The sequence below is a fragment of the Elgaria multicarinata genome, chromosome 8, assembly GCF_023053635.1.
Source record: "Elgaria multicarinata webbii isolate HBS135686 ecotype San Diego chromosome 8, rElgMul1.1.pri, whole genome shotgun sequence".
Taxonomy (NCBI): Eukaryota; Metazoa; Chordata; class Lepidosauria; order Squamata; family Anguidae; genus Elgaria; species Elgaria multicarinata.
In genome coordinates, this window is record NC_086178.1 from 38,220,803 (window position 1) to 38,233,918 (window position 13,116).

Genomic DNA, 13,116 nt, shown 5'->3' on the forward strand with positions numbered 1-13,116 from the left:
TGTCGCAGATACAGTTATATATTCTTTGCATATGATCGTTAAAAAACGTTGAGACGAATCATGTCGGTTATTTTTATTATTATTATTGGTCCTGCAAATACTTTGACAGAGGAGTTACACAAAATATGCTTTGCGGCGCCTGCCGGACGGAGAGGGGCGGTGATGATAAACAAAACGCCAACAGGACGGTGCTGATCCTGCCGGTGTTTTACGTCATCGTCACGTTTTACCAAAACGGCCAAACGAGGGATCTCTGACGTGGCCCAGCACGCATGACGTCTTGTGTGAATCCGGCAGGCTGGCATTTGACTCTGGGGCAGCGCAGGTGGAGCCGCCGCCAATGAACGACTCCCACATGTTCGCCTGTGTCTGACAGGCAGGTTTGCAAAGCACGAGGGTCACGCGCCGCCGCCGCCGCTTCGGCTGTTGCGGGAGGCAGCCCAGGGAAGCTGGAAGCGCTTGGAGCGCGGCGTGGCCCGGCTGGAGGAAGGGGAAGGCGGAGATTGAGGGGAGGGGCAACGACGAGAGAGGTTTGGAAGGGGCGGGGCTTCGACGGAGAGGGCGGGGCTTGAGGCGAGAGGGCGGGGCTTGGAGCCGGGCTGTCCCTGTCGCTGCTGGTGCTGCGCTGAGGGGGCCTCAGGCGGAGACTGGCGCACTAGGACGGCGGAGCTCGCTTCGCTGAGGAGCCGGCGCCGAGCTCGGGTTGCTTGCAAGTGAAGTCCCGGCCCGGGTTGCCAGCCTCTGGAGCGCAGGGCTCCTCTCCTCGGCTGGGCGGCGCTCGCCCTTCGCCCCCGTTGCCCGCTGGCGGCTCGCCCCAAGCTGACACACGCCGAGCAGATGTGAGCGAGCCTGGCCAGAGCCCTGCTGCAGCCGCTCCACAGACAGCTCGTTAGCAACAGTGTCCCGCCGCTCCGCCCCGCCAGGTCCCAGCGGGGGAAATATGTGGCAGCCGGCAACCGAGAGACTACAGGTAAGGGAGGGGGAGCTGCTGGGGTTGGTGTTGGAGGAGGCGGCGCAGGGGGTGGGTGGTTGTCATGTGATTGCAAGGCAATATTTGTGCAGGACTGAGCAAGGGGGCAGCGAAAACAGCAACTTGGCGCTCTTCCCCCCCCCCCCCCCGCCTGCTCCTGCCTGGAAGATTCCGTGCTTGCAACTTTCCTCCTTCTCCAGTCGCATTCCATAGCGGACTGGACGGGGCTGAGGAATCTTGACTCCAGATGTGCTCTTTTTCTTTTTCTTTGCAAAAGCATAACAACGCACACGCACACCCCGCCACCGCAGATGACTTGCAGATCGTGGGGTTGGGGGGCAACTGCCTCTCCTGCTGTGTGCTTCGTTGGAGAACCCTCCGCCTCCCCCATCGGTGAATCCCACTTTAAAACATTAAAAAGAAAAGACTGTGTGTGTGTATATATATCTATAGACTGGAGATCTAACTGGTGTTCAAGAGTTACATTGAGGTCTGCCTGCAAAGTACCAGTTCGTGTGATACGTTAATGGACTATCGAATGAGTAGACTGCTATTGCTCAATTCTCTACACCCCCCACTCCGTGTAAGCTAAATGTGGCGCTTTGTAGAGGAGTCATTAGCAAAAACGAATTGAGTTCTCGGGGAGGTGGTGGCGGGGGGGGGGAAGGGGGGAGCAGAGCTGTTCTTGCTGCAGGTTTCGCCCTCTCCCTGGCTTTCTCTTTTTCACTCTAAAATATTCTCCAGATGGTCAGCCAGAAAGACGGCCAGATAAATTTACAGAATCCCACAGACAAACTTTTTTGGCAGGCCAAAGCTGCATTAAATCTCAGAGTAAACTTTGGAGAAATTCTAATGTGGCAAAACAAAACAGTCTTGAAGGCTGGATGGTTTTGAAGCTGTGACAGGAAGAAAATATACAAATGCAGAATAATAATTTATAAGGCAAAGACCAGGGATTGCCAAGCATTGGTACAGAGTAAGGGGGAGAGGGACTCATAAATTCTTCCAGTGACTATGATCTGTTTTAAGTTGTTGGCAGAAGTGTAGAGTATAGAATATTGCAGTCTTCCTGATGCTGAGCTGATGGGACAAATTTTTGAAAGCTTCTGCTGTATTTTCACCATGGTTTATCCAGTGTAAGATAAAGAGATCTTGACTTTTATCTGAAGATAATGTGAGAATAAAATCCTCTTGTATCATTTTGAAGTTCCTGTCCTATTGGCAGCAATCATTTCTGAGTGTGCTTTTCTTCTGGTGTGAAATCCTGCTCCAAAAGATATAATAATTTAAATCCTATACAGATTATTCAGACACAGCGTGCTTTGCTTAAGGTAGTGTGTGGGCTCCAAAGCACATGACTCTTGGCAAGCAGACTGTTCTGGCTTGTATCCTACGTTGTGCTGTTTCCACACTAGAAATATCATTCTTTCATTCAGTTGACTATTGGGCTATAACAACACTGGCTTTAGCATTGTTGTTTTCTGAAATTGGACTGTTACGTAAAACTGTTGGCACACCAAAGACGTGAGCAATAATTGTGCAGATCTGTATAAAAGAAATCCATCCTCTACTATTATGAAACACACTGACTAAATGACTCTCTTCTTTCAGCTCTTCCAAGCTGAAGTCCTCAGACCATTTACTTCATCCTGTAATTGTATGGGATAGGTGTTGTGTATGTTTAGGTGTGGGGCCAGTATACCTGTTAACTTTGCTAAGTTGTTGCCACTTAATTTCGTGGACTCTTCTAATGTATCTCATGGCTCAAAGTTAACTGTCAGATTTGATTATACTCTTTTAAAATTGGCATTGTCTGTACCTTTCTGGCCATCTCTGTCCACTGTTTTTATGGGATGTTACCCTAAAATTAGCTATGCCTTGTGCATTTGCAGCTTGCCTATCTCCTCTTGTCTATGCCTATCTCCTCTTGTCTCATATCTACTGCATTTGCAGCTTGCCTATCTCCTCTTGTCTCCTCTTGTCTCATATCTACTGTATGGAGAAGCAAAGTCCAATTTTGAATGTGTCAGCAAAGCCTGTTGAGAAAGAAGAACTCTAGTATAGCATTCCCCAATCTGGTGCCCTCCAAATGTTTGGGACTGCAACTCTTGTCAGTTCCAGCCAGCATGGTTGATGGTCAGGGATAAAGGGAATTGTAATCCAAAACATCTGAGCTGAGGATGGCAACACTAGAGTAATAGACAATAGCTGTTGTTTTTGCAGCCTTAAAAATTAGGTAAAAGGAGATGATGGAGCTCTTATGAGAAATGTGATTGATATGGTTGTATTTTTTAAATGGTTTGGGATTCGGGGTTATTAGGGTGTGTCTTATTACTCTGAACTTCTTACTGAGGATTTTGCACAGTGTAGCAGCCACATTTGTATACCCTGAGCATGCAGGTCTTAAGAATGGTTATTAATTTATACTGTATTTGATGCTCTCCTGTGCAATGGTAGCTGTGTATGGCATGTGATGCAATAGTCTCAGTACTTTTACAAGGGATCAGTTTCATCCCTTTAGCTTAGCAGTGGTTACCCAGTTCTCTCCACAGCACTGAAGCATCAGTCCTTTGTGTGTGGCTGCATCAGTGTTTCCTGAAGTCTCTGAGCAGCACAGTTGCTCTGGTAAGTAGAAATAGCCAATACATGCCTGCCTTGGCTGAGAATGGGCATATCTCTCTGAGCCTATTTGGAAAATTCTTACCAAGAGGTGGAAAGGAGAAAGTATCATCTCTCTGCACTAAGGGCTTTTGAGTATGCTTTCAGCCTCCATTGCTCATTAGAATCCTGGGACATGTAGTTTTCATTTCCTCTTCTTGGGCAGTGAGCTAGAAGGAACATGTATTTACTCTGTACAGCACCATGTACATTGATGGTGCTATATAAATAAATAATAATAATAATAACAAGGGGGGGAAATACTTTGAAGAATTCACATCAACTATGCAGAAACAGCTTAAAGGAAGTTTTAGCTGTAGCTTTTCTTCTTTCTCCATCACAACTTGTTTAATTTTAGAGACGGGAGATGGGACAAACTGACAGATGAAAAGGCTGGTGTCAACCAAGCAAACATGAAATTCAACTTCTAATGGCCCAAAGTTTTGCAAACTGGGGAAGTTGGTTTCTGATGCCTCTTCCAAAAATGTTTAGCATCCCTTCCGCTGTGTTGGGTTTTGAGTTACTTCCACCTTACTTTAACTGCTACCAAAATGGCTCAATACATCCAGTGCTAAAACATATTTGTGCCACCAATATTTTGTGCTTCCAACATAGGATTAGGATAGCTAGCTGCCTAGAATACAGTTTTCCTTATGAGGCTACAGTGGTATGACTTGTGATCTTATCTTGTGGAGGAGCCCTCAACATCTGCTAGTAAAATGATTTCTTGTAGTAATCCCAACACATTTGGGTATGAAACCAAGAACTATATAAAGAGAAATAAGCTAGTCCCCCCTGACCCTTTTCTGCTTTATGTTTTTCTTTGTTGCTTTCAAAGGGATAAAATAATATTATTTGTAACAGTTTCTTAAATCAAGCATTTTTACCCTTACATTTCAGGATTCTCATCATACAGTGGGCCAGTTTAGACAACACACTAGGTCATCGTTCGGCCGCTAGTCCCTTTACAGCAAATGGTTAGTGAGCGTGTTTAAACCATGGTTATGTAGCCACCATGACACACTAAATCATGGTTCACACAACTTGCTAAGCTGTAATGTTTAGCTCAAAATGCTTAACTATTGTTAGTGTGTCACCTGAACAGGGTCATAGTTGGTAAATGGATACATATTTAAGTCTTCCTTTTTAGCAATAACTGTTTTGACTGTGCAGGATGTTCTAGTATCAAAGTAGGGAACCTGTCAAAGTGGGGAAGCTATGGACCTACAGAGATTATTGGAGTAAAATTTCCACCATCCCTGATCACTGGTAATGATGGCTTCAGCTGATGATAGTTGGAATCAAACAACGTTTAGAAAGTCATAGGTAGTCCACTTTTCTAGATAACCACAGCAGTCCATTCTAGATAATCATAGTCCAAAGGAGGTGGTGAAATTTCATGATAATGTCTTATGCATTTGGGTTTGCTTATTATCTTTAAGATTTTTAACAGTTGTTTAGGATCAGTATGTTAGTGATTTAACCTTTAAATAATAAAGAATGTATTATTAGTTTATTAGTTTAATTCAATAACGCCCTGAGCATCGTTCTGTTTTGCTATATGTACGATGACTTTTATAGCTGTTTTTCATGATTTTCATACCCAACATATTTTTGGCCTTACTACAATAAACTGATTTTCCTAGCATCCTGCTACAGATTTGTTTTCCTTTCCCATTTTTCTTGGCTTTTTGAGCTCTCCTGCTATTTTTTCCTCTATATCTTATACGATGCTGTGTGCTAAAATCCATCCCAACACATAGTTAAACTATAGAATTCAGTTCCACAAGACGTAGCGATGTTCACCACTTTGGATGGCTTTAAAAGGGACTTGGACAAATTCATGCAAGATAAAGCTACCAATAGCTACTAGTCCTGATGGCTATGTGCTACCTCCAGTATCAGAGGCAGTATGCCAATGTATACCAGTTCTTAGGGAATGTGAGTGGGAAGGTGCCATTGCACTCATATCTTGCTTGTGGGTTTTCTGGTTGGCCACTGTGTGAACAGAATACAGGACTAGATGGACCCTTGGTCTGATCCAGTATGGCTCTTCTTATGTTCTCATGTATCTAATTTTAAGCTTACTATTCTGAGTTGGCAGAAGTCCCCACCCCTCTTTCACATGTTTTATTCACATGTAAAATAAAAATTCATGGGAACATGAGACACGCAGAAAGTAAGGCAAACAAAGCTATATCAACATCATAAAGTTCCTAAAACAAATTGCTAGAACAAAATATCTGAATGTATTAAAACAAAAGTATTGTTCTTCAGCAGATTCTGCGTCTTCGATACTTTATTATTTCTGCAGCTGGAACAGAAGGAATAATTTCAAAGAAGAAAGATGAAAATTTGGAGACTTGGAACTGATGTAATTTAGTCATGTTTGACTTGGTCTCTCTCTTAATTTTATATCTTTCATGACTTATTGTATTTATCTTAGTTCCAGACAAAATTCTTGAATTCTAGTACATAATAGCCTCTGTACCTCATGGTACACATGGGCCATGGTAGACATGATAGTGACAAACCTATTTGTCTTTGAAAGCGTTTCACTCTCTAGATAGGGACAGGGCAACTTCTGGCCCTTCGTGGGTCCTGCCCCCTGTCTTCCCCAAACCTCCCCATCTCCAGCCACCCCTGAGGGTGAGTGGCACAAAGGGAATCCCTGTTCATGTGCAAAGGTCTCTTTAGAGCAAAAAGGGTGCAGGTTGCTAAACCCTCTCCAAGGCTACAGTTTAACCTACGGGTGATTTTCTTCTCAGCCAAGCTCTAATCCTGGGAGTGAGCCCAACTTGGGGCCAAAGCACATATTACTTAAAGATGTAGCTAGCAGCTATGCCACCTTTCTTAATTTCTGTTTTTTACCCCAGAATAAGTACAGGGACCTGATATGGATCAGGACCCTTCTCAATGGATTAATCTTCCATATTCAGCATTGTGTGAGCAACCTGCAGCCCTCAGCAAGTGGCAGCTTTCAAAAAGCCTGAGCAGCCCATTGGGTCAGGATGAGGGAGGGGAGAGAAAGGGTGGTGGAGAGAGAGAGAGAGAGAGAGAGAGAGAGAGAGAGAGAATGTGTCACCTCACCCACCATCTCTAAGAGAATGTGGCTCTTGACACGCACAAAAAGAAGTTTACTCACCCCTGGTGTAGAAAAAGCAAGTAAAGCACACTTTCATTTCACTACAGGGTGGGATGTCATAATGACTCTACCACTGTGCTAGAAATGTTGTGCTGCATCTACTCACCAAGCCCTGTGTAGACCCCATGTGGGTTCTGTGATCAAAGATATGATCTGAGGTACTGTAAGGATCCCCTGCTTTATTTCACACATTGCAGGCAGCTTTTGATTTTGGCAGCTAGCCACTTCCTAGTCCCCAAAGCAGCATTTGCGTTTGCAGTACTCTTGTTATGGTGATAGCGTTAAAATGGATATGACCATTCCTATGACTGTACTTTTCATTCAAATGTACTAAATATTGCATGAAAACAAATTAGGTGATAGTATGTGTGTACATTTTTATCTACTACTAGTTTGCAATGAGGAAGTGTGTTGCTGCCATGAACAGCATTTCCCCCCTTAAATATCCACAATAACATGGTTCGTACAACCAAAACAAGCTACCGTGGCTTGTTTGATCATGCGATCTAGCCCACTGTTTACATTTGGGACACCATGGAGAGCAATTGCCAAATTGTCCAGAAAAGGAAGTGAATGGTGTCAAAGTAAAATGATGAACCCTTTGAAAAGGGTGTAGTTATTGCATTATAAAATTGTCAAAACCAGTACAGCCATAAGTCAGAATTAATGGACATCTCATAATCAGGGGAGGCACTGGGTTTTGGATGATTTCCCAACCTTTCAGGATGATTGGTGTTGTAGTCTAACACATCTGGAGGGCACCAGGTTGGGAAAGGCTAGGAAAGAGGCACACACAGTGACATTGTTGCTTAGAAAATCCATTTAGATTTCTTTTAACTTTTAAATTCCCAAGTGTAAATCGGGTAGCTTGTTCATGGCAGTGTAATACTTAAAGTGTATTATATGATTAGCAACTTCTTTAGATTATGGGGAAATCACGTTGCCTTACTGCTTCTCTTGTGCAGTTTTAATGGGCTGCATTACACAGGCAAAGAGGGACGACCACATGGTCTGTAATAGAAAACTTCTTCTTGATGCTCATAGCCTTTAATGGGACAGCGGTTTCTAGTGGGTGCTTTGTAGTGCAACTTTGCCTGCACTCAGTAGGAAATCCTGCTATATTTCAGAAGAATCAAGATATCCAGAGGGTTTTTTTTTTTAGAATGGAATAATCGAGGGGGGAGGTGCAGGAGGCATGCAGGAGGCTGACATTAAAAGGACCTGCAAATTCCTTTCAGTGGCCAGTCATGAATGTGCCTTATTTCGCTCATGTGAAGAGCTCCTGCAGCAGCCTCCTCAACCTGGTGCCCTACAGATGTGCTTGACTACAACTACCAGTGTTCCTTTCCATTGGCCATATTGGGAGTTGAAGTCTGGGAAGGCTCACCTTCAGTGTACTGTTAGCACCATGCAGTAATCACTGATTTAACAGAGGTTATGCTGCGTTTTGATGGGGTTTTGTTATTGCTTCATTTTTTCATATTGGATAAACTGAAAAACAAAGAATGAAACTGGGAATATTTGTGTTTTCTGCCTTGTCCCCATAAATATACTTTTATAATTTCCACATACTGTGTTTTTTTTTCCTGAAGGCAGATAAATTTGCAGGAGGTTTGATAAAACATTTGGGAAAAATAATCTTATACAGTTATTTAGCATTATAGAATTTGAAATTATTCATATTGATTTTCTTAATCCACAAAATCCAGTATTAAAATGTATGGTCCTCTGTGTGCCAAAAGGCTGAGATGGATACCAACTCACTGCTTGTGAAGATTCAGATGCTTGTAACTGAAAAACTGCTGTGGGGTTTCTATAACGTTTGAGAATGAGAGGAGGGTAATTCAGGGGGACTTGTCACCATCAAAGTGCCATGCTTAAAAATTGCAATGGAAATGATGTGGTAAAACTAGACTACAATACATGTTAATTTCATTTTCATCATTTTTGGAACAGATGGCTCTGTGTCAAAGCTAGCAGATGTTGAAGTTGCATCTGTTATTGTCCTGACAGTTTAGTGTTGAGATGTTGACATACTTGCCAAAAGCTGCCATTTTTTTTGTAGTGAAGAATTAACTTTTTGCCTCTTATTACTAAGCTTTGTCTCATGCTTTCTATGTCTCTCTCAGCTCTGCACTACATTTGCTTATAAATAAGCTATATCTTTCTCATCTCAGGTAAATTAGGACGTGTATTATTCTGTCCCTCTAATTATTTACTGCAGAACTCTCTAATTGGCTTCGAGAGGATTATTCTAGAGTTAGTTATCAGATTTACTCAGCCATGGAAGAATTGTCATCTGATATCAATTAACTGCATACTAATGTTCAGATTTTACTCATCCAAGGGAAATTCAATGGTATAATTCATTTGAGAAGTCTGTCATAGGTATATATAAAATTGCTTTCTGCCGTTCTCTGTGCACAGCTAAAGCCTGTTGACATAACATTAATTTCAAAGGTGCACTTGGCATAGTATCCTTTAAAATTCCCATTTAGACTCTTACTTCTACTTCATTTTTTAAAATTAAAATCCACTGGTTAGCTTTATAATGAGGCAAGAAAGTTATGCCATTTTCTTATTCCCTGTTTAGTCTGTTTATTTCAAGAACAACAGTAAATGTAAGTAACCCAAGTATTTAGTACCATTTCTGTTTACAAGAAAGTCTCACACAGTGGTCTGTCTTTAGGATGGCAGCCCAAGAAAATACTAGGGGTTGCATCCAAAGCTTCCTTTCATCTAACATAGGGAGTCTAACAAATGTATACGCTTCCATGGATTTCTATGAAAGCTGGATCAGCAGACACACGTTCTACCTTTGCAGTTATAGTTTTGGACATTGTCTTTTTATGTAACACTATGGGTGGTGTTTCTGATGCTTCATGTTAATCATGAAAAAAAATGGGGCTGTTCTCTTCATTTCTCACAGCACAGTACTGAGCTCCTGATCAGGAAACACTGACCTGATTTCCTATCATTCTGGGAACCTATTATAACTAAAATTGTTGTTATAGTGGATGCATAAAGTACACCATATAATCTTTCCTTACAAGCTTGCGTATCCATATTATCGTCACCACATCATTTACCAATGCGACTTGCACATTCTCAGTGCATTGTGATTTTTGAAGATGGTTTTAAAATTTCTCTTTTAATGTACTTCAAAGCACTGTTAAGAACATAAGAGCTCTGCTGAATCCTGTTTCCCATAGTGACCAGCCAGATGCCTCCTGGAAAACACAAGTGGGACATGAGTGCAACAGTTCTCTTCCACTTTTGTTTCCCATGTATCAAAAAGCATGCTTCTTCTGATCCTGGAGATCGCATAGAACCATCTTGACTAGCAGCCATTGGTAGCTGTATTGGCCCTGGATTTGTCTAATCTTTTAAAGGCATCTTGAGTTGGTGGTCATCACTACATCTTGTGGCAGCAAATTCCGTAACTTTACCATGTGCTGTGTGAAGAACTACTCTCTTTTGTCTATTTTGAATCTCCCACAGTTCAGCTTCATGGGATGACCTCAGGTTCTAGTATTCTGAGAGAGGGAGAAAAAACCTCTCTGTATCCACTTTTGGCAAACAGTGTATAATTTTAGACCTCTCTATCGTGTCCCTCCCCACCCCAATCCAACATTTTTCTAAAGTCAAAACACTGAAACATTGTAGTCTTTCCCTCGTAGATGACTTGCTCCTGCCCCGATCATTCTGGTTGTCCTTTTTACTTCTTTTCCAGCTTTTCAATATCCTTGAGATGTGGTGACCAGAACAGTACGCAATATTCCAAGTATAATTGCACCATAGCTTTGTATAAAGTCATTATGCTATTGACAGTTTTATTTTCAGAGCTGCTGCTGGTGGGTCAGCATTTTCTTTGAGCTATCCACTATGACCCTAAGATCCCTTTCCTGATAATTTATCGCCAGCTCAGAACTCCCCAGTGTATAAGTTACGATGTTTTGTCCGATGTACATTTTTAGCTTTGATAAAAGAAAATTGAGGGACCACATGACAGCACTTTTCTAGTTCCTAAAGGGTTGTCACACAGCAGAGGGCTACAATCTGTTTTCTATCATCCAAGACTGTAGGACATAAAATAATGGGCTTATGTTACAGGAAAGCAGCTTTTGGTTGAATATAAGGAAAAACGTATTAATGGTCAGAGCAGTCAGACAACAGATCCAGCTGTGAAGGGAGATGGAGGTATTCAAAGAAAGATGACTGGACAGTCATCTTTCAGGGATGCTTTAAACTAGATTCCTGCACTGAGTCAGTGGTAGGATTTGATTGCCTAAATGCCCCCTTCTGTGATTCTATGTCTATTAGATCACCCTTATCCATGTTCATGTTGTCACTTTGGAAGAACCCTAGAAGGCTTTTGAGACATGACTTATCTTTATAGAAGCTATCTTTATTCTTCTTGAGCAAGATTTGTCTTCCTATATGCTTGATAATTTTATCATTAATAATGCTTTCCACCTGTTTTCTTTGGATAGATGTTAAGCTAACCTGCCTGTAATTTCCTGGATATCCCTTGGAGCTTCTTTTAAAAAATTGGTGTATCTCCTGGTACTAGGAACCCTTCATACTCTGGAGGTATATTTTTAGCATGAGAGAATATCAGTTTGGCCTCCAAGGAATGGGCCTCTTCTGAGGGATAATTTCCCTCTTTTTTTTTCTTTTCTTTTTTTACAGTGAAACCCCCATTCTCTAGAATCCTTATTCTCTGTTATAGCAAGGGAGCATCTCCATGGGAGTGGAACAGTGCTGACACAAACCTCTCTGCCTTTCTCTGTTTCTCCATGCCAGCTACCTTGGCTTCATCAAGGGAACGTACTTGTTCTCTGAGAGCCAAGAACTTATTGCACTGTAGACACACCCATACCATCTTCCCAACTGGCAGATAATCATACATGTGACATTCTGTGCAATACACCGATAGCCCCCACATCCCTGTTGGCTTCATAACTGTGTTTGTTCATTTGGCTTGTTTACTTAAAATTTGAATCATAAATGCCAGAGGGCTGTTACTAAAGTCACGCTTTACTCACCGGACAGCTTAACTGCTTCCCTTGATGCCTTGTCACTGGGGCTGAGATGCTTCATCAGCTGGGGCTCTTCTCGTACTCATAGAGCTCAACTTCTTCGCAAGTTTACCTTACCTTTCTATCACTGGCTAGTTTTCCCCAACTTCTTTCTTTTTAAAAGGGGGTTGCTAATTTGAATATTTCAAAGAACTTGATTTGCTAGACTGCTCTTGCAATTTGAGTTAGTATTGGGTAGGGAACTTGAAAACAAAGATTTGGGAATTCAAAGCAGCTCATCTGGCACCACTTAGGTTAGGGCAGTTCCCTTTTTTCTAAGTTGTTTATACTTTGCAGAAAATGAACAGCTCTGGAAAAGTGCTAATTTTGGGAAGTATTGTATGACCAAGGAAAATCGAAGTCAGTGAGTTCTTTTGGGGAAAGTCTTTTGTGAAACAGATCTTAGGGATCCATTTATAGTATGCTATCTTATAAGATTAACAATTCACCCAACGATTGAAATTAATAGCTTCTTTGAAAGTAGCTTATTAAAATTCTGAAGAATGTATTGTCTTAGGCTGCAATCTTCTGCACACTTATGTGGCAGTACATCTGCTTTTGAGTAGTTTGGGATTGGACTGCCAGTGTATTACAGTTTCATGCTTTTATTTTTGCACTCACCAGTCCAATGGAAAACATTTTGAAACCATGAGAGCCACTTAGTTGCAGCTACAATATATTTTTAGAATTATCCTGGTACTTGATGCAAGTGAGAGAAGAAAATTCTATCTCATGTTTGCTGCAACGCAAGACTCTGTGCTAGCCAGAATGTTGATTTCTAGCCAGTCTCAGTACTTTAAGAGCCAGCTGTAAAAGTCCACAATTATCTTCCATTCTAAAAAAAGGGATCATTGTGCAACAAATACAATAGAATCCTATAGCATGCTAAAGACTTATTTATTGTGGTATGTGTACAAGAACCTGCACCATCAGCTTGGATCCCATATATCTTTGGTCATCCTTGCAGGCTACGGTTGCCTTTATACATCACCAAAAAAAGAGGAAATGTATCACAGCCCATCAAATAGAGCAGCAGTCCCCAATTTTTTTTGCACCAGGGACCGGTTTTGTGAAAGACAATTATTCCACGGACCGGGGGGGGGATTTGAGGGGATGGTTTTGGGAAGCCACTCCCGGCCCCCCCACTCCAGTGTCCTGGCTTCACTTCGGATGGGTGGGCAGGCGGGCGGCTTCATAACGGCACGCCTGGAAGTTGCTGTCCCAGAGCGGCTTCCGGCTGGGCGCACCATTCTGAAGCCGCC

At 42.2% G+C, this 13,116-nt stretch overlaps 1 protein-coding gene across 1 annotated transcript in view; it reads left to right on the forward strand.

Annotated features, from left to right (window-relative positions):
• Window positions 1-796: 796 nt before the first annotated feature.
• The window catches only part of PID1 (phosphotyrosine interaction domain containing 1), a 133,733-nt gene continuing 121,413 nt past the window's right edge, over window positions 797-13,116 (forward strand). Inside the window, exon 1 of the mRNA XM_063132207.1 lies at window positions 797-970. Coding sequence (XP_062988277.1) covers window positions 941-970 — 30 coding nt within the window. The 5' untranslated portion in view covers window positions 797-940. The remainder of the gene's footprint in view (window positions 971-13,116) is intronic.